The sequence below is a fragment of the Merops nubicus genome, unplaced genomic scaffold (assembly GCF_000691845.1).
Source record: "Merops nubicus isolate BGI_N331 unplaced genomic scaffold, ASM69184v1 scaffold23381, whole genome shotgun sequence".
Lineage (NCBI taxonomy): Eukaryota > Metazoa > Chordata > Aves > Coraciiformes > Meropidae > Merops > Merops nubicus.
Window position 1 is genome coordinate 5,750 of NW_008586564.1, and position 20,578 is coordinate 26,327.

Genomic DNA, 20,578 nt, shown 5'->3' on the forward strand with positions numbered 1-20,578 from the left:
ATTTTCTCCACCAGGTAGAGTGCTGGTCCCTTCATTTTGACAGCTGCCAGTGCAGTGGAATGCCTGAAGGTCCTGTCCCCCACATGGCACCAGCTCATTCAGCCTAAGCCCTTCTCATCCATACCATGCACGTTCTCTTTTTTGGAGCCTGTCCTACCTACTCAGTGGGATGAGGGATTTCACCAAATGAAGGACTCACAAGCTCTGCTGGCTGAGGGCTCTGGGAGTAGCAATGCAATAATTATCTTCAATTCTGTCATTAATGACCTCATTTTTACCCCTCTTGTGGTTCTCTCCAGTTTGATCTTGTTCATCACTGTCCAAAAGAGGCCTTCAAAGCAGAGGCCCCAAATGAGGCTTGATTGTCATTGCATTCCTCATCTTTGCCTTGCCTGCCAGATTTGAAAGCACTGTGAAACACAGACTTCCTACATCACTGTCATTCAAACTCATTTACATCTCTGCTTCATTCAGTATCACCAGCAGCAGTGCAAACCCCCCGGGCTCCTTCTGTGTTGGAGGATGGAGGAAGGTGAGACTTGGAAAAGGCATTCACAGAGCACTTCAGAGAGCCTTAAAGGGTGGGACAGAGAGGGAAAGGTGAGAGCAGAAACAGAGACAGGATGGGGGGTTTTGTCAGACCCTCAATGTAACAAAAACAAAACAATTTTGCATTATCAAAGAAAAGCAGTTTTTAAAAAGTTAAAGTGAACTCTCCATATATTTTTACTTTTTTTTTTTAAATTGCCCCATTTTTGTGGTGAAAATTCCATTTCTAGGTGAATTTGGGATTTCTTGGGGGAAAAAAAAAAACAAACCAAACCAAAACAAGCCCAAAACACTAAATCCTCAAAACTTTAATTAAACAGAGCATGTCACATCTAAGAAAATGGAATGCAAGCAGCTACAAGGCAGGAAGCTTCTGCTTGAGTATTGTAAGGGTAAAGATTGAAGGAAGCAAAAAAAAAGTTCAAACCACCCTACTGGGTAGGCAGCCTTCCCATAGCTAGAAAATTAAAATCACACAGGGTCCTGCCAGAGTGATTCAAGGGAAATTTCCAACTGAACAAGCCAGCTGAGCAGAATAAAGGGGGCAGGGAAATCAGCTCCAGCACAGAGGACCAAGGACGTGCAGGCTGCCCAGTGCCAAGGCACTGGCACTGGTCCAGGCTGGCTCTGGCACTTGTAGAGAGCTGGGTTCAGCGTAGGGCAACTATAGCTGTATTCAGCTGGCCAGGGACACTTGCCTGGGGACGGGCGAGTTGTGAACACAGAGCAGAACACCATCCTTGAGTGCTGGGGTTGAGGGACATCCATACTTAGAAAGAAAGCTCCATTCATTTTTATACTTCAGAGCTGGAGTAGGAGAGTAGCAGGAAAGAAACAGGAAAGAAACACTGGCCCTTGCTGCAGGCTGCAGCTCCTCACATCAGCTGCTCCAGCCCTCTTGCCCATCTCTGGTGGGCTGAGCGAGTTTCATGCAGGTCAGAGGGTGAATGTGTAAAACCCTGAGAGAAGTGATAACTTTCAGCAAAGAGGAAGTGATGTGCAGGTAAAGGTGCCAAAATCTCCAGCCTTGGGCTGGAGCCTCAGCTTTCTCCCCTGCTGAGGAGGAACCCATCTCTCTCCAATGTTTGCTGACCCTGGGACCTGTCAGGGGCCAACAACTGTGAAGAAAGGATGGGACCAGGATCCTCTTGTACTCTTTGAGTTGCCAGCGGTGAAGCTGCTAATCCTGGCACGTGTCAGGAGTTCATGACCACTACTCTAGCACAAATACTAATAAAAATAGCTGACAGGCAATCACATACTGCTTGGGAACTGCCTGCAGCAAGGGGCCAGAGCAGTGCTTGGTGCAGCAGCAGCCCTGCCTCCTGCTTCATGTGACCCCACCGTGGGCCAGCACCCACCAACAGGCACAATTTGCTCCTCCAGGTGCTCCCTCCAGCAGTAACACCACTGAAGCACACAGGCAGAGGAGGCTAAGCTCAGTAGGGAGCAGGTGTGGAATTGGAGGTGCTATCCAGACTGTACAAATATTTAGGAGATTAAAGATGATGACAGATGCCCATGGGATTAGGACCAGTTCCAGTTGCGTTTCTGTCCCCTATCACTTGTACTAAGTTATGGTACATGTAGGGTATTCATCAATGGAAGCTGTGGAGCAAGAACATCTCTCCTCTACAGGGATGCCTCTGTCTGCAGACAGCCCCTGGGCACCCCTCACTGAGCAGGCAGCCCCAGCCCATCCCTGGAGTCTGCAGGACCACAGGGCAGGACCACAGCCCCGCACGTCTCCTGTGGCATCAGTTCCCATGACCCAGGGGCCCTATGGAACAATTACATCAAGCTGCTTCAGTCCTGCATCCCAGGGGAGGTGGCAAGTCTCGAGCACTGCAGGCAGCTGTGGGAGCCTGTGGGTTTGCAAGTCCTCATATGTATGTAGGAAAAGCAAAGTCTGTTGTATGTGTTTCATACACAGGACAGAGGAGTGCTAGTGGGTGAGCGAACGACTGCCAGGTTTGGTTGTGCTGGCTGCACTTGTAAGCAAGCAGCTTGTTAAACAGTGAGAAATTACAGGCAGCATGACCTTTGGTAACCAAAAGCTGGAGGCAAAGCAGAAATTTCTAGCAGGATCTTTTTCAGCAAGCTCAGAACATGCACAGCTCTGTCTGATCGCTACTGCCAAGTGTTATGGGACAAATAAAATAGTCTGTATTACTTCAAAATACAGAATGAGGATTGCCAGTTACCCTTCCACTGCTTAGAAACCCAGGTGAATTCCTGTGGTATCAGAGAGTTGGACCAGGTCCACACTTAGAGAACTACTTTAGGATTTCCTCACACAGATATGTGTGCTTGGGTGGTGCTGAGTAACCTATTTTCATGTTTTAAATAGCACCTTTTTTTTGTTTTGTTTTTCTTTTTAGATGGATGTGTTTCTGCCAGGACACCACGTGTTTCTTCTGCACCTTAACCATTATCTCTTGCAGATTTTCATCTTATAGGTATTTTAAAAGCAAGCCTAACTTACAGCACTGGCTTTAGGTTCTTTGCCAACAGACTTGCTGTTACCATTTCCTTTTAAAGTTTGATTGCAGAAGGTCTTGTATAGGTCTATGGGTTATCACACTTGCTTCAGAAACAGCAGAACCAGTTCCAATCATTCCTGTGTCTGGAGGGAGCCCTTGGCTGTCCTAAATGTGGAGGGGGAGCCCCAGTTTCATCTTGCCTTTGGTGAAACGTCTGTCTCTTCATCTCTATATGCCCATCTGTCTGGGGAGAAGTTGCAGAAGGATTTGACTGCTCACCTGTTTGTTAGGATGCCAATGGAAAAGGCACACTTGAATCCCCTCATGCCAAGGATGTGAGTCTTGTTCTGCTGCCCAAGCTGCAGGGCAAGGATCTGAATGTCTGGCAGGAGAGCTTCTGTGTGCAGTGCCTGTGCTTAAAAGTGAGCAGCCCCAATCCAGGTACCCCTCAGAGCCAGAACTGCTCTGTGCTCTTTCCTTGGAGATAAGCCCAAAGGTGTTCACACAATACTTGAAAAAGTAAAACAAACTGTTTATGTTCTCCTTCTGCTCTGTCCTCGCTGAGCCTGCGTCCCCTCTGTCCCCCTTCTGCCTGCCCCAGCCTGTGCCCTGCCACAACCCCTGTCCATCTTCTGCCCCAAGAGCTCCACATCTCTCTGGGAGCCCAGGTAGGGCTTGGGGGAGGCTTGCCTCCCTCCCTGCTGCTCAGCCACAGCCTTTGTAACAAAATACACAGTCCTTACATATACTCATGCGGGTAACTCTCCATCAGCAGATCAGTTGTCAGCCATCCCCACCATAAGACACACCACACCTCCAGTGCAGCTCTAATCCATTGCTTTTGGACTCCTCTGGCAAAGCAGGAGAGACAGGGATGACTCTGTTCTCCTCAGCATTGCTCTCTGTATCTCCTTAATACACCTGCCTTACAGGGGGGACTGGCCAACACACTGCTCACCTTCTGAGGGTCCCTTGTGTCAAGACTGGGTATAATCACCCCCCTTCCTTAAGCATAAGGGGATTTGGAAGAAATATGGCCACAGCATGTCATGCACTGCCACCTCCATTAGTCTTCTGGCAGTGGGGGCTTTCTCCAGTGGTGGGGACCACAGCAACCCGTGGAGAAGGACTGTTGGGAAAAGCCATGAGAAAAAGGGAGATAAAACCAGAAAAGTCAGATCTGCTGCTGTGTATGGAGAAAACCACAAAAATGTGCTAATGGAGCAGCTGTAGAGCAGGGTTTCCCACATCTAAGGCATATGGCAGTTTCCTCAGTGGGTTCATCAGCACAGGAAGCTCTGCCCGAGCCGTGGTGCTGCGGCACAGCCAGAGCCACCCTGGACTCCTCACATCAAGGGGGTGAGTGATGCTGGCACAGAGCACCAGCCTGTTTCACTCCATTCCTCCAGCAAGCCAGCTGCAACCTCATCATCCCGAGATGCACCAAGGTTTTCAGCTATGTTCTGTTTTGAATGAATGCATAATATTAAGAACAATTGTTGATTCACATCAGTAGAAAACATAGGAGTCTATAAAATTGTCTTCTATACAAAAAGAACACCTTGACTTTTAAAAGAGGTAAAATCCTGCTCTCCTCCAATGCTAGTGTGTATCTGGCATATCACCACTGAAGCCACAAGCACTAAGAACAATGTTTTAAGGAATATTTATATAGTTTTGCATTTTCCATGTATACATCCATAGATATTTTTGCATAACTGAACAGTGTTGTTTGTTGGTTGGGGGTTTTTTTGTTTGTTTTTGGTTGTTTATTTATTTTGTGTTTTTTTTTTTTTTTCCCAAAAGTAATGATAAAAATAAGATTTCTCAACAACAGTCTGGTGTAATATTGTTTCTTGTAGTCTAAGACAATGCTGAGCTCTTCCCTTGCAAGACTACCACTCTGGGTGTTCAGCAACAAGAGATGCCCTGAGAGGCTTCCCACTGGAGTAGAGATGTTATCTCATAAACCAGATATTTAATCTTGAACATAGAAAAAAAATAATTCAGTGTATCAAAAATCAAACTGGAAGCAGATATATTCTGATCTGCAATGCTCCTTTTGCAGGGCTATACTTTTAATGTGCACCATCACAACTTGAATTCTAACATCTTGTTTCACTGAGGGTTGAAATTATCCTTTCAAGCCTTACAGCTGAAGTACAAGTTCCTCAGTGCTGAGCAGCAGGTGTGCTGTAACTGCTGCTAGGGACTTTGCTGTGCTTTTGTCACTGTTTTAGGGAGACTGGTTTGGTTTTCTGAGCTACCAGCCCTCAGAGCCTCTCAAACAACTTGGATGTGGTACCGTGTCAAGAGTTATAAGGCAGGTTGCACCACCTTGAATTGGCTTCACAAGAATCAAGAAGTACCCCCCACTCCTCACAGAAAACAAGCAGGAACAGGCATAACCTGGACTACTTTTGATACTTCCAACTTCAGGTAACAACAACTCCCTAGCTGGAGCAAAAGTAACAGCTGAGGTCAGAATTGGCACTTTCAGGGAGATTTTCTCTTGATGTACAGCTGTGCAGAAAAACTTGTAAATCTGTTCCCACAGTTAAAGGTTGCTGCTCTGATTTGTTAGACTAGTCCCCAGCTAATCCATTTCACAGGAGCTGACTGGTAGTACATCTGATTGATGTCTTTAAAAGGCTTTGAGCAGTAAGTGACCATAGGTTATTACAGACAGGCAATTTCTTTCTGTAAATTCTTCCCTAGGAGAAAGATTAGAATATTCTTAGCCTGCTCCCATTTCATGTATTTACGCTGCATGTAAAAGCAACTGATTTATAGTAAAAATATCTAGATCTACAGCAATTGTTATTTATGAGTTCCCCCAGTCACAATGCAGGAAAGCTAAATCTCTTGACTTGCTACACCGTGTTGCTACATGAGATATGTCTGTCCCTTGCAAAGGGAAAAGGAATGGTCAGACCCACGGGCTATTTCGCAAAAAGTGCTGAAAGGATCTCTGCTTTCTTCCACGTGGAAGTGCATTTCTTTAGAGGGTGAACCAAGAAAGAGAATAGTACCACAGGGAACTAATTCATTATTTGTTTGCGTGTCACTTGCAGAAGAAAATTGGAGTAAAGAGGCAAAATTTCAAGACAGAACAAAACAATTTCTTTGTTCCTTCAAAGTGTGTGCTCCCTTAAAAACTGCTGTGCTTCTCAAAGGTAACAGCATCTGTATCTTCATGATTCCCAGATTGTGTAGATGCAAGTGAGGTTGCATCTGCCAGTGTTTAATTAGCTGGTTAAATCTGGACCCCAGAGAACAACTGTATTATGTTTCCCAGATCATAAGCCAAGGAAAGGGTTTTATGGGAAAATGCATGCTACTGCATGTAATACACAATGACATTTTTCCCAAAGCTACACAACACAGAGCCTGTGCTCCCCTTGACACAAGGTGGGTGTCCAATGACTAATGCTAAAAGACAAAAAAAAAAAAAAAAAAAAAAAAAACACCACAAACAACACAAAAAAACCCAAAACCCACCTTAACAGAATAACAGGGAGATACTGAGATACTTACACTGGTATTTGAAGGAACACTGTGACAGAGAACCCCATCACAGAAGGGGTTACTGAAACAAAAAGTCAAATATGGCTCATCAAGCAGTCAGTTACTTGTCTGGCTAGGAGCTGGCTTATGAAATGAGAGCTGTAAACCACAAGCTGTGCAGAACCCAAGAACCACATCTGAAGATACCCTGCCTGTCTCTCCTAAAGAGTGGCAGAGCACATCTGATCTTCAGGCACACAATACTCTGCTGCTGCTTTATGGTCCCCTGCAGCAACTCCCATTTTATCACCAATTAAGAGCAGATTCTATGTATTAGATGACCACGGCCCCCTCCAATTAAGTCCAACTGATGAAACCTAGGGACTGTTTTTTGGAAACCATGAATGGGCAGGTTGTTTTTAAGGAAATTAAGAAAAATTTCTGAAGACCAGAGTCGTTGGACTGACAAATACTCCAGCTGTATCAGAGAAACTGATCAACAAAGCAGGTCTCATGATATTTTTGGATCAAGGACTGCTCACATGCTGTGCACCAGAAGCAAACAGAAATGTGTGCCAACTCACCTGACCTGTGTATATTCTACAAATTGGGAGCTGATGATTTCCACTTATCTGGGTCTATCCTCAGCCCCACTGCCACTGAAAATACCACTGCACCACACTGACAGCACTGCAAATTACTTGCTGTTTCCCAGGATCCTTCATGAACCCCACGAATGGTTTTTGCATCAACTCAGCCCATTTTCATTTGGTAAACAGTGACATTTTCCCTGCTTTACAACTGAAGCTAAAAATAGGCTCTTTAATTTCATAACTTCCCAAACTTCATCAGAATTGTTTTTTATGGAGTAGCACAAGCATTGGGAACAAACTGAGGTTACGAATAGCTGTGAAGAACCAACAGAAGATCCAAACAAATTAGGCATCAAAAAGAACCATCTCTGCCTCTTCAGGCGGGGACTATGCTTTGAACAGATTACAGAATACCACAAATTGGAAACCAACACATCCTCTTTAAAAACTCATTACCAAGAAAGCAATTAAAAGCACTATTCACTTTTTTTTTTTTGTTCACAGTTTATTGAATGAAATGAAACAAAACAAAACAGATAAATGAAAAACAAGGTCTGGGTTCCATATGTCTCATCTGTAAAGCAGTCCTTCAAAGTGAAGAGCAAGGAGCTCCTCCAAGAACAAAGGCCAGGAGAGACCACAGTGCCACTATGCCAGAGACTCTAGAGGGCAAGAATAATAAAATGCCATCAGGCTACTTATATTTACGGCTTAATTTGATTTTTATTAAGCACTGAGATTCTTTTCCAAACTGTGTCAGGTCATAAATTCCCCCCTTATGAACATTACTGTCACTGCCTCACAAGAGGGGTGCACTTTGAATCTGGAATCCTTTCCTGCAACTAAGATTTTGATTCTGCTATATTAATACTATATCCACCCCACACCCAGGAGACTGCTTCTCTCTCCTCAAGCTTGTCAGAGCTGGTACTACAGCTCATTAAGATAACCCTCTGTTAGGACAGCACATACATAGCTTTGTGCCATCCAGGGAGTGACATTCCCTGGTTAATCAGGATCAAGATTCGAGTTCAGCTGCCCAGGTCTCAAAGCTCACAAGCAGACACCAAGCAGTCACCAAGCGAACCTGCTTCCCTTGTTCTCCTGAAGGTCTGGCAGAAGAACGCTGCCAAAGAGCGGCAGACTGCTGCTGTGACAGGGCCAGGCACCCTGAAAGGGGCCCGTTCTCCCCCTCCCCATTCCTGTGACTTCCAGAACTCACTGCAGCAGGCAGTTCACTCGCGGAGAGTGTCTCCAGTGGCGATAGATGGAAATCCGCAGGTGAGGGTGATGCTGGTAATCCCGCAGAACAAGCCTGACACTGTAATGACAGCAGAGGTCAGGAGCCCTGGGCTTCCAGGCTGCTCACAGCATCCCACAGCTCAGGGCAGAAACCCTTTTATCTAGGAGTTGTCACAGCAGAGGGACGTGGGATGAAGATTTGGATCAGAGAAGACCAAGTGAGAAAAAAGGAAGACTTCCCAGTCACTTACTGATTAAATTTATTGGAGAGCAGAATGAACTGGTTCTTTGAAAGCCGTCTGACATCAAAGCGACAAAGAGCTTTAAACTCTTGGTAAATCTGCCTTTCGTTCAGCCCTGGCCAGCCTCGGACATGGACAACCAAGAGAGGGGGACGCTGGAGGGGAACATCTTCCCCAGAAAAATTCTGGAAAATGTACAATACTGAGACACATCCGGGAATACTACAGAAGCACTACTAATATAATCAGAAAACATGCAGACGTGACACATATGCAAGATGAGCTGTACAACACTGCTGTTGGTCTAAAATGATTTTTCTTTTGTCCCATGATTCTTCTAAATGTAAGTCATAAAAGCAAACTGTCACAATTACCACAGAGAAACCACCAGAGAAACAGCAAGATCTCTTAGAGAGCAGAGAGAATCAGGACAACGTAAACCGACTAATGCCACCTTACATGATAACAGCATCAGAACATTTCATAAAGCAGAAATTCAACTCATTTGCCATTTTGAAAGGTCAGTTGTGTCATTTGCATGACAGCAGCTTCTGCCAAGGTGGGCCTGGGCACTGGCAGATTTTTCTCCTCTGATGAGGCCATCAACTAGTCTACTGACCTACACACCTCACGAACTGGTCACAGACCTGCAACTCATACGCACAATGCTTGCAACACCACCTCGGATGAGATTCACTTTGTTCAGATCCTCAGCTAGCACGGTGAGATACTGGGAGAAAGAAGGATCAGCCTGCACTGCATCACTGCATCAGAAAACAAAACGGAACAAAGTTTTGTTTGTCCAGTGCCACGCTGCTGCACAGTGTCTTTGAAGCACAGAGTTCCTGAAGGAGCGCTTTAACTAGTGACAAAATAGGCATTTCAGATATTGCTATCTTCTACAAGAAGACAAAAAGCTGCAAGCAAATGTAAGGGATTTGGGCAGTTGCCTCCTAGGAGCTTATCTGAAGGCACCGAATGACACAAATTTAAAAAAAGGAAACTAATGGAAAATGATTTGACCCTTAACCAAGTGAACTGAACTTCAGAGAGCCTGTTGAAGGATCAAGAAGTCACAATGCCATTTCCCAACCTCTGAGCCGTTGCATGGCCCCCTGATTTCATTTTCTAAATGTCAGCTTTGACATAAAGCTACTACTTTCAGATTTATAAAATAAAAATCTAATTAGAACAGTGACATTTCCAATAACACTTTCTCTTATCCAAAAGGAAGGCCAGCCTGCAAAACAAAAAGTCAGCCGGAGTGAACTGACCATTTCCCATAGGACCCATCCATGTAATGCAATTTGCAGTAAACATTTAAACATCACTCACTCTGTGGATCTGCACAGTAGCAAATGAGCTGACTTCAGAAGAACTAGAAGGAGGAATAATGAGGTGGCATTAGAACAAAGCTAAAGAAACATAACTACACAAATGGAAAGCAGAAACTCAATGAAGTGCAGCTAAGTTACTAAGAGCAACAGACTGTATATAAACAAATATTTCTTAGCATAAAATAGAGCTACAGAGCAGGACAGGAATTGGCACAAACTCTGAAGAAGCATTTTACCTGAACCACAGAGAAACGCATCATAGGCTGCCTCGTGAGGACACTGCTTCTCAGCTGTAAGCATCCAACAAAATCAGAAAGGAGTAAACACCTTTAGCACACTGTGGAAACTGCTCCACTGCAGAATCGTAACAGTCAAAGGAGCCATTGTTCTGGAGGGTTTTCCCCCCCATCCTCAGCTCTGTTTCCTTCCTCACCCTGAAACCCTTACACCCCACAGAAAACCTATGCTTCTGCCATGCATTTTAAAACAATACCAACAAAAAAGCAGCAGTTACAAACGTCTGAAAAGCTCAGTGAGATACACACTAAAAAAAAAATGTTAACTTTCATGTAGATTTAAAACCAATTTCATTATATACGTTATTGATGATATGAGAACTATTTCAAGCCACAGGAGGCCCTGTGCTGCAGGACACCAACGCTGGCAGGAGAAGCCAGGAAACATCTGCCTCACAGCCAGTACCACACCGTGTGTTGAACACCCCCCCCCTGTGCATGCAGCACCACTAACCCTGCATGTGAGCCACCGAGCTCCTGATACTTTCTGGGACCTCCCTCCCACTATTTTCCATTCTAGGACCATTGTTTCCCACCTCCTCTTGCCCCTTCCAAGGGCTACAGAATCTTTCCAGCCCTAAGTTGGGCTCAGTTCAGCCCAACTCAGCATAAATGCCATTTGTGCTAGCAGCACGATGCCAACCTGCTGGGCAGCTACCAGGGATGTGCAGAAGACACAGTGTTTTGGGAGCCCAGGCTTTGGGTCTGAACAAAAACGTACTGACAGCTAGGTGCATATTCAGCAGACCCACTGGCACTCACTCATGCTTTGCATGTGGACACCCACAGAATAAAACAAAACCCTTTTTAGCTACTGGACTTTGAAGATTTGCTTAAGAACATACCGTATCTTGAGCAGTCGCTTGCAAGATCTATCACTGGCCACGCTGAATCTTTGGGATTCAGGTTGCTGTTGAAGACAAGTGGATGTGTAAGACATGATTCCTCATTATGTTAAAGGCAAGTTACTGTTCTCTAGTGACCTGTGGCTTCATTTCAGAAAAAGCTACTGAAGACTTTAAAAGGAACTTTAAAAGTATCAAAAAACAAGTGGCAAAAGTATCTTTGCCATTCCATGAAAAGGCAAAGATATGTTGCTGATTAATATCTACCAGTTTTTTTCCTGAAAACTAACTCATGAATACTTTTTCTGTCTTTTCCCCTAATCAAACCTTCTAAGCAGCAAGACTACTCTAATTGCATACAAAAAATGTGAACAGAACTAAAAACTAATGGAACACTCCAAGTAAAGGGTTTGACTAGATGGTTCTATTTGAATGTAGAACTCTGGAAGAACAGAATAATAGAGACTCCCATGGAATGTCTGAAATAAAGAACAAATAAGCACAAAAAACTCATTAAAATCTGCAGTCTGAAACTGCTAAATTGAACAAAAAAACCCAAGGCACCCAGAATCCCAATCCTGTTTTTATAAGGACTGATTTTGCATCTCCTTACTGGAAGTAGAGGATGTGGAGAAGGAGGTGACATTTTCCTTTTCTTAGCAAAATTTACATGGATACAGTTTATCCACAAAAGAAGCATAAAAAAGTGAACTCTTCTACCACACCATGGCTAAGCTAATGAGATATGACACCTACTCATGTGCTCCACTTGAAGAGTGCATTTAGTTACTGCTCTGGGCTCGGTGCAGCTCTTTCTTGGGAACTGGCATTTGAAATTAGGTTTTATTTTCATTGAGAAATGAAATTCACTCATTTCATAACACCATATAAGCAACATAGAGCTCTGAAGGTGTATGTAAGACTGTGAGCCAAACTGGTGACCAATGAAGTAATGGTGGTACAACACCAAGTAGTGACTTAGAACAAATCATTTACTGCACAATGACTTTAAAAGGAAGATGAGCAAATCTTTTGCTCTTAAACTTAGAAAGACAAGAAACCAGCTGAAAAACATCTGGGAGGATGGCAAGTATGAATATATAAAATGACTGACTTTGAAATATCTTCACCAAGAAAACAAAGGGATTGTTGAAGGCTTTATAGCCCACCACTTACCTGCACAAAACCACATATGTCTCCAAAAGATTAGATACTCGAGGAAATTGACATTTCTATAAAAGAAGAACATGTTAGAAAACCAGCTAAGACAGACAACATGGTAAGTGAGCTCATTTACTGGTACTGCTGATTCATTAAGTGAGATCTAAAATCAGAATGTCTCAGGACAACACTGAGAGCTGGTCACAGTTCTGTAACCACAAGGAGCTGAGGAAAGACACCCTCTCTTTTGGTGAAAGACAAGTTTTAACTCCAAACAAAAAGACCTTTGCATCCCACCTTCCAGATGGATCTTGTTACAGTCTTGGTGTCTATGACAACAGGAAACAGGTTATGAATGTTCCTTTTGAATTCCTGGTAGCTTTCTGAAAAGCAAAACACACACAGAGACATCGTAACACTGAGGGAAAGCCAAAGGTATTTCAAATGAGTAAGAGAGAGAGGTGAGGTCAGAGAACAATGCACCACTCCAGCAGTCAGAGCTCAGAAAAGGCAACTAGCACTGCTGCTTGCTAAGGGCTGTGGGCGGCTGGGGTGGCAAATGACCACTGTGCTTACTGTCTCATCCCCACTGCAAAGGCAGCAGCCTGGGGACAGCAGCCATCTACAGCATTACCTGGAAGGGGCTTGTAGAACTTGTCATGAAGATGCATAAGGTCCATAAGCATGTTGTGTCCCACCAGGGGCTAAAGGAAAAATATAAAGATAACAGCACATTGGAGTGTATTTTTGAAGAGAGCTCAGAGATAACCAATTTTGAGTATGCTCAACAACTCTAAGCCTTTCCTCTGATGCACAACATCTACACATGCTCACCCAAAAGTCATTCAGGCTGCAACGCTCTCAGGAGGACTACTGCTTTCAGCAGAAAACATTTGAGGACTCTCTAAGGAGAGTATTTTTCCAGAGGCATTCTAGTTTGAGTAGACCTAAGGAGCTAGGTGGATTCTCAGTTCAGCTAACACTGGAAAAATCTTCCAGTGATCAATTTTATAGGCTCACTCACAGGGGGAGGGACAGCCTCTGCCTGCACACATCTCATAGCCTTCTGAAGCTGAAATTCATTCAACAATCTGCATGGAGAACTTAAGAATTTCCACACATAATCAGACCGATGGTCCACGTGGCCCAGTAAACTGGTCTGTCACACGCTGAAAAGCATCTTTTGCCCAAAAAAGCTAGAATCTGCTCATTTTTTTTAGATGGTGACTCATGTTGTGCAACACAAGGGTTTTCAAGATTGCTGACTCCTGCATTTTCTCAAGTGACATAAGAAACACATTGCAGAACGGGTTCTGGCTCCCCCTCCCCTAGACAACCTCCACTTGGCTTTCAGAAGTAATAGAAAAGCCACAAGGGGAAATCTAGTGGTTGGATCCATAATTCTGAGCCTCCTTTGGGAGCAGGACCTGGTCAGTAAGAAGATGAAACGTTGAACACTCATTTTTTCTAACCATGACTGCAATCTGAAAATTCATCACAGTTTTACTGATAACTGAACAGGATAACAATGAATGATTTAAGTTATTTAATACGAATTTCTACTTTATCTTTTATCATCCCTCTAAAAGCAGTGTGGTAAATCAAACAGAGATGAAAAATGAGAGAGTAGAGAGGAGGCCTTACCTTCTTGGCTTTAACAAGTGTGTGGAAGAGGTTGGTGAAGCCCCGGGCAGACAGGAGGATGAGCTCCTTCCGGCAGAAATCGTAACGAGAGTTCTCCAAAAGCTGACGATGCTGTGGACTCACTTTTTTCACCATTACCTGAAAAGAACAGTCATTGGTTTTGTTAGCTCTCCATGCTACTTGCATGTACATTGCTTACCAGAAGTCACTAACGCTGAGGACAAGTTCAGCTTCTCAGCTGTGAAAGATGGAGAAATAATGTATCCCCTGGGACCACAGGGCTGTCTCACTTCTCTCTCCATATGGAGATCAATGCTGCAGTAGCTGCTCTAAAGGTGTCCTATTCATGCTTTTCTTGTTAAGAGGGTGGTTCCTACCACAGCAGTTTTTTTGAGCAGAATTGAACATAGTTCAATTTCACTTGACACCAAGATGCTAAGTCCATGGCACTGAAAACCAGAAACCAACAGCAATCACACAAACCAAGTGCCCAAAGGCTATGCTTCACGTGAGAAGGCTGTGTAAATCTGTCACTCTGTTCATGCTGGTTATCAGACCAAAATAGTACTAATGCAAAAAAAACCCAAAACAACAAACCCAACAAAACTTCAGTAATCTATTTCTAAACAACTGACAGGTATCACCTCAAAACATGGTGCATGGTATGAGTAAGTCCGCAGCCATAGGTTTAATTCAGAAAATATTGCACCAAATGTAAAAAGAGCAAACAGCAAAACAGCAAGCCATATAACAGACAGAGCAGAAGTCTTCAAAGCAACTACATGGGAAAAGGTCAGCAAAGGAAATATCATAAAAAAGGCTAAAAACTGTACATTTTTGGGGAGGTATTGAAAGGGAGATCTGATAAAATCTGGAGACACAAAAAGGGTCCCTCCAGAAGTGCCCCAAGGACAAGCACTTCCTGCCCAATGCATTTTGTGGCTACAAGACAAACAGAAACCAAAGTTACTCAGTCTTCTGGATTCCTTTTTTTGGATCCCACAATTAACACAGAATCACAGAATTTTGGGGGTTGGAAGGGACCTCCAGAGATCATGGAGTCCAAACCCCTGCCAGAGCAGGACCATCTAGTCTAGGGCAGGTCACAAAGGAACGCATCCAGATGGGTCTTAAAAGTCTCCAAGGTAGGAGACTCCACAACCTCCCTGGGGAGCCTGTTCCAGTGCTCTGGAACCCTGACAGTAAAGAAGTTCTTCCTCATGCTGAGGTGGAACTTCCTGTGCTCCAGCTTGTGACCATTGCCCCTCATCCTGTCACAGGGTACAAGTGAAAAGAGGTTGCCCCTTTCTTCTTAACACCCAGCCTGCATATATTTATACACATTAATTATATCCCACCTAAGTCTTCTCTTCTCCAGACTGAAAAGCCCCAGGTCTCTCAGCCTCTCCTCATAAGGCAGAGGTGTTCCAGTCCCCCAGTCATCCTCATAGCCTTCCACTGGACTCTCTCCAGTAGATCTCTGTCCCTCTTGAAATGGGGGGCCCAGACCTGGACACAATACTCCAGGTGAGGTCTCACCAGGGCAGAGCAGAGGGGGAGCAGGACCTCCCTTGTTCTGCTGGACACACTTTTCTTAATGCACCCCAGGACACCATTGGCCCTCCTGGCCACGAGGGCACACTGCTGTCCCATGGACAACTTGTTGTCCACCAGGACTCCAAGGTCCCCCTCCACGGAGCTTTTCTCTAGCAGGTCTCCTCCTAATCTGTACTGGTACCTTTTGTTACTCCTGCCCAGGTGCAGGACTCTGCACTTATTCTTGTTGAACCTCATTAGATTCCTCTTGGCCCAGCTCTCCAGTCTGTCCAAATCTCGCTGAACGGCTGCAGAACCTTCAGGTGTATCAGCCAAAACTCCCAGTCTCATATCATACTTCCCAGAATGTCCCTTTGTCATTGCATTCTCCTCCTGAACCCTACCAGTAAAAGTGCAAGCAACATTTCAGAGTCCCAGCAAGAATGCCAGTCCTAACTCTTTACAGAGAAACCTTCTTTTCTATCCACGTTTCCATCTCACCTTCTTGTCTCCCAGAGGCTGTGTCCAAACATTTTGAAGAGCTTGTCTCAGAACCAGCTGAACTTCAAACAGCTGATAGTCTGAGAAAACAAAAAGCAGTAGTAAAATCTTCAGAGGTGCAGACAAGTCTATTTAGGAAAATACATTTTTCTAGGCAGGAGGACTGACTAAATGCTTCTCCCCCAGTGTTTAGAAAACACTCCTGAACTTATGACCTTGGTACATTACCAGGCATGATGACAGAAAAAAGATATGGAGGGGAAAAAAGAAAGGGCAAAACTTAAAAAAAAAGGTCACAGTAAGAATTTCAGGCAAATAAGCTTCTGTAAGGACACAGAAGAAAGGAAGAGATTAACTGTAAGGAGTGAGGGAGGAAGGCTACTACTCTGAAGATGACTGACTGGTTTTTGGAAGGCTTCAGAGCAGCACGCCCAGAAGCCAAGCACACAGGAAAGGTACTGATGTGCCTTCCCCCACAGCTGATAAGGAACCCAGTCCTCTTCTGAGCAGCATCCAAAAGGACAACTTAACCTGTCTTATTGCTTACTTATATAAAAGTCTTTCTTGTCACAGGTGCTCACCCCATTTAGATTTCAGTATCGTATCTACTACAGCTGACATAGAAAACACAGCACACTCCCCACCCCCTGTATTTCATACTCTGGAAAAAAGCATTAACAAACAAAGCCTTACATACTTTCTGTCCTTCCTGACCTTTTCTGTATTTTATTCTCTGACCTAGACGATTAAGGTTTGGTTTCTGCAAACTATGCTTTGCTACAATTCGTTGTCTCACAGCTCCTCCAAAACAGCAGAGGAATTCCTCAGCTTTGCTCCAGCGCTCCCAAAAGCTACTACAGGGGCTAAGTGCCCTGCTTATCCCCATTGGCATATATATATATATGTGTCTCCATGGGGCTCTTTGTTGCTCCACATGAGAAGGAACAAGCTCCGAACTGCAGGTGTCTCCCTTCTCCAAGGGAAGTAAAAAACAGATCACCCAGCATTTCAAACAAGCCAAAAGCTGTCCTGATACAGAGCAACTACAAATTGTCCAGCTGCTGCTCTGAAGTGGCATAAAATGGAAGCTGGTTACCACAAAGCACCTAGCTCAGAGCTCCAAGCATCTAGGCATTCACTTCCACTACAGAAAGACCACCACTCCAGTGGATCAGAGAAGCAGAGCCCCGAGGTGTAGACAGAGGCAAAGATTTGTAAAGGCAGGATGGGCACAGGCACTTCCCCTCTCCACAGAGCAGTTTAAGAGAACAGGCAGCAAAGGACAGCAGCAGCCCCAGACGTTTGGAAGTGATCGCGCCACTCAAGAGCCTGCAAGTGATTAAGGGAGGCACCCTGCTTCATACTACTCAGATCTTGCAGAATCATAGTCTCCTCTTCCTCTGCTGCAGCTATCCAACAGGTCACTTCATTAATAGCCTTCTTCAGCACATCCCTGTCCAAGGCACTAAAGCAGGATGAGGGGGAAAGAGGCAGAGTGTGAGAAAAACCTCTTTAGAGATGAGCGAGAAGTCACCTCCCTGAATAGTGCTCACCTGCTGAATTTCCAGCTACCTGCTAAGAGATGCTGGCTAAGGATCTTCTCCTGTACCTCATTCATGTATGGGATTCCATCCTTGAGGAACTGAGGGGGGAAGAAAAAACATGCCAGGTTGGCTATGCTACCCTGGACTTTCTTGCAACAAATTAGAGAATAGTAGGTTAGCTAAGCTGATAACTGCATATACTTGGAAGATGCTGGTGTCCACCCTTCTCAGATTATCTTCCACAAAAATACCAGCTATAGGCAATCCAAGATGCATCTTTACATAAAGGAAGGAAGGTGTGTTTATGGATGGAGGAAAGAAAAGGACTTTTGTCAGCTGTAAGCAATTTTCATTTTCTCTGCTTTTACTTTCCTTGAATGAGATACTTCAAGTGCCAAGAAATCACAATGCTTCCTGTCCGAAATTGTTGAACAGTGCTTTTATGTGATGGCATGGTCTGAATTTTATAGGAAATGTGGCAATACATAAGATGCAGGTAAACTGAGACTTCCCCACCTCCATGGCTAGTAAAGACTCCCACTGGAGTCCATTTAATAACTCCTCAGCTCACCAGGGACAGGTTTTCCTTTTTTGAGGTGGGGAGATCTGTCTCAGTCTGACAAAGATGTGGCTGTTGCCTCTACAGCCATTCAGAAAAAGCAGCGCTCGCTCTCCCCACGGATAATGAACCACATAATGCAGCTGTACTTTTTAGCAAGATGCTATTCAACTCAGAAATGTACATTTAGGGATATTAATCCAAATTTCTCCTGTAATTGCACAGACTTTCTCTGTTCTAGATTTCTGCCAGAGAGATTACATACCTTATTATAATCAAAGCCAAAATGAGACAGGAACTGAATGCTAGATGCTGAAAGGGCGAATTCGACATCTGCAACTCCCCATGTTGATGGGAAGAGAAAAAAGTTGTATGAATGCACCACATACCTGCAAAAAAAAAAAAAAAAAAAAAAAAAATTATCTTTACAAGATAATCACAAGAAGTAACTCCTCCCGAGAGAATTCTACATACAATCTCAACAGAATATATATCTCTATAACAGAAAACTGCTTTTTTACTTACTTGTTTGAATTTTCTTTTGAGAATATTGCCAGCCCTGCAAGAGACAGAAACCTCAGCTGAAATGGCAACATTTAGCCTACAGATACTGTGACACGGAGATAAGGGGATGTGGGGACCCCTTAATGGGCTGTGTGTTTCCCATTCACATCAGTGCCACACACAGTGCAAATCGTAACAGCAACTGACAGGCCACTCCCCAGCTCCCTGAGAGCTGCAAAAAATCAAGCTTGAGACAGTAATTCCCAGGTAATATCCAACAAAGTTGGAGGTGCAGGTCTTTGCAATAGGAATAACATGTAATAGTAATGCCACACATTGAAGGCACAGCTTGTACCAAGAATATGTCCCTGCCTTAGGAAGAGGAGTACAGCCCATCAACCATGTCTGCTAGGTCTTCAGTCTTCTCCCCACAAGAGGTGTGTTCCCATCATGTTTTTTCATATCCTAACCCTGACTGTCCCTGCCTTCTAGGTGACATTTAGCATGATTTGGGTGGAGAGTTGAGTAACATAGTCATACATGTTTAGCATGTAATTCACTAGGCTCCTTACCATACTCAGGGTTGTAATTTTAATATTAATTTTGCAGATAATTAGGCAAACTTCTTCACTCAGACAGTATGGCCTTCAAAATCTGTCTCAAAGCTGCTTGCTTTTGTTTTAGCTGAAAAAGGACCATCTTACCTTCCTTCATAAGACTCCCTCCTTTCAGCCACTCCATGTGCCAGTTCGTTGGGTCTCCAGTCCCAGAGGTAACACAGGAATCCCATAGTTGCAAGCATCTTAACCTTTCTCCCAAAGTGCACTAAATTAGCCCATTTTCCTGCCATATGGCATGCTGGCCAGTTATCCTACACATGGGTCTGTGAGTCCGATTCCACTACAAAAGCATTTAGAAGGAGCTAGGCACCACAGAGAACTGAAACAGGGTTTTTGCTACTTAGGTTTTATTTTTCTTTCCTATTAACCTCTAAAAAGCACATTGAGATCTTACACAGCTTAAGGTTCTGAACGGTATTTCAAAGTTTTTGAGCTTGTTTCTTGACCTCTAAGTAGCTTTTAACTATCAATAGCCCGCCACCATGTGTTTAGTGAGGATGTAAGAAAGAACAGGTTGCCCAAGGAAGTTGTGGACACTCCATCATTGGAGATGTTCAGGGCCAGGCTGGATGTGGCCTTGCATGGCCTGGTCTAGTGGGAGGTGTCCCTGCCCATGGTTGGGGAGCTGGAACAAGATGATCTTTAAGGTCCTTTCCAATCCAAACCATTCTGTGATTCTATGGTTATTTTAGGGGTATCAGAAACACTAACCCTCATTTTCCTTATAGTCCCTTTACTCACAGACTATATAAAATGACAGAGCTTTGCATAGGAGCTACTGTCACCTACCTTTTATTCACATTCTCTGTTTTAAAAGCCCTGTATTTGTACCTGCAATATTTACATATTAACAACTTTAGACCAGTTAAAAGTATATGGTCCACATGACTTTAAGTTATTTAAAATATTTGAAAGTTGATAGTATTAAATGTCAGAGTAAAAAAATCCCAAGCCCTACCACAGCAAATAAATGGCTTTGCAAGGAGAGAATTAAGAGCAGAGCCACCTGCAGGGCTCACCAGCTGGTTTGGAAAGACCAGTTCGCCCTGGGAGGGCAGGAGACTCCTCAGTCAGAGGAGCACTTACCGAGCTGGGTAACAGTGAAGCGCTGGACACTCCCCCTGGCCTTCAGGTACCACTCCCCAGGGGAGCCAAACAGGCTACGAACAAAAACAGAATCGGAGGGAGGGGAGTGGAAACAAGGTTCACCACGCACAGGTGGAGCAGCAAGTCTCCTTCACATTTTAAGTCCAACAGCTTTACCTGGGCTCATTATTTTGTGGGGAGGTTGAATGTAAGCCAGTAAACTCCATATCAAGGGCTGTTGAGGTGGAAAGAACACAAATGAAATTCTGAAATACGAAGCATGCGTTCCAGCGGCATCAGAACAGGGGGTTTCTAAACGCCTCTTGACC

The 20,578-nt window shown here is 44.2% G+C and overlaps 1 protein-coding gene across 1 annotated transcript; it reads right to left on the reverse strand.

Annotated features, from left to right (window-relative positions):
• Nucleotides 1-7,721: 7,721 nt before the first annotated feature.
• On the reverse strand, nt 7,722-20,476 carry PNLDC1 (poly(A)-specific ribonuclease (PARN)-like domain containing 1). Its single transcript, XM_008948701.1, has 19 exons — nt 20,427-20,476; nt 20,250-20,323; nt 18,565-18,598; nt 18,305-18,428; nt 17,490-17,578; nt 17,301-17,401; nt 15,937-16,016; nt 13,900-14,037; nt 12,890-12,959; nt 12,553-12,638; nt 12,271-12,326; nt 11,847-11,849; nt 11,095-11,159; nt 10,190-10,243; nt 9,952-9,994; nt 9,281-9,380; nt 8,626-8,801; nt 8,355-8,453; nt 7,722-7,794 (listed from the first exon to the last, which is right to left on the reverse strand). Exons 1-19 carry the CDS (start codon nt 20,474-20,476, stop codon nt 7,722-7,724), a joined length of 1,515 nt encoding a protein of 504 aa, XP_008946949.1.
• Between the last annotated feature and the right edge of the window lie 102 nt (nt 20,477-20,578).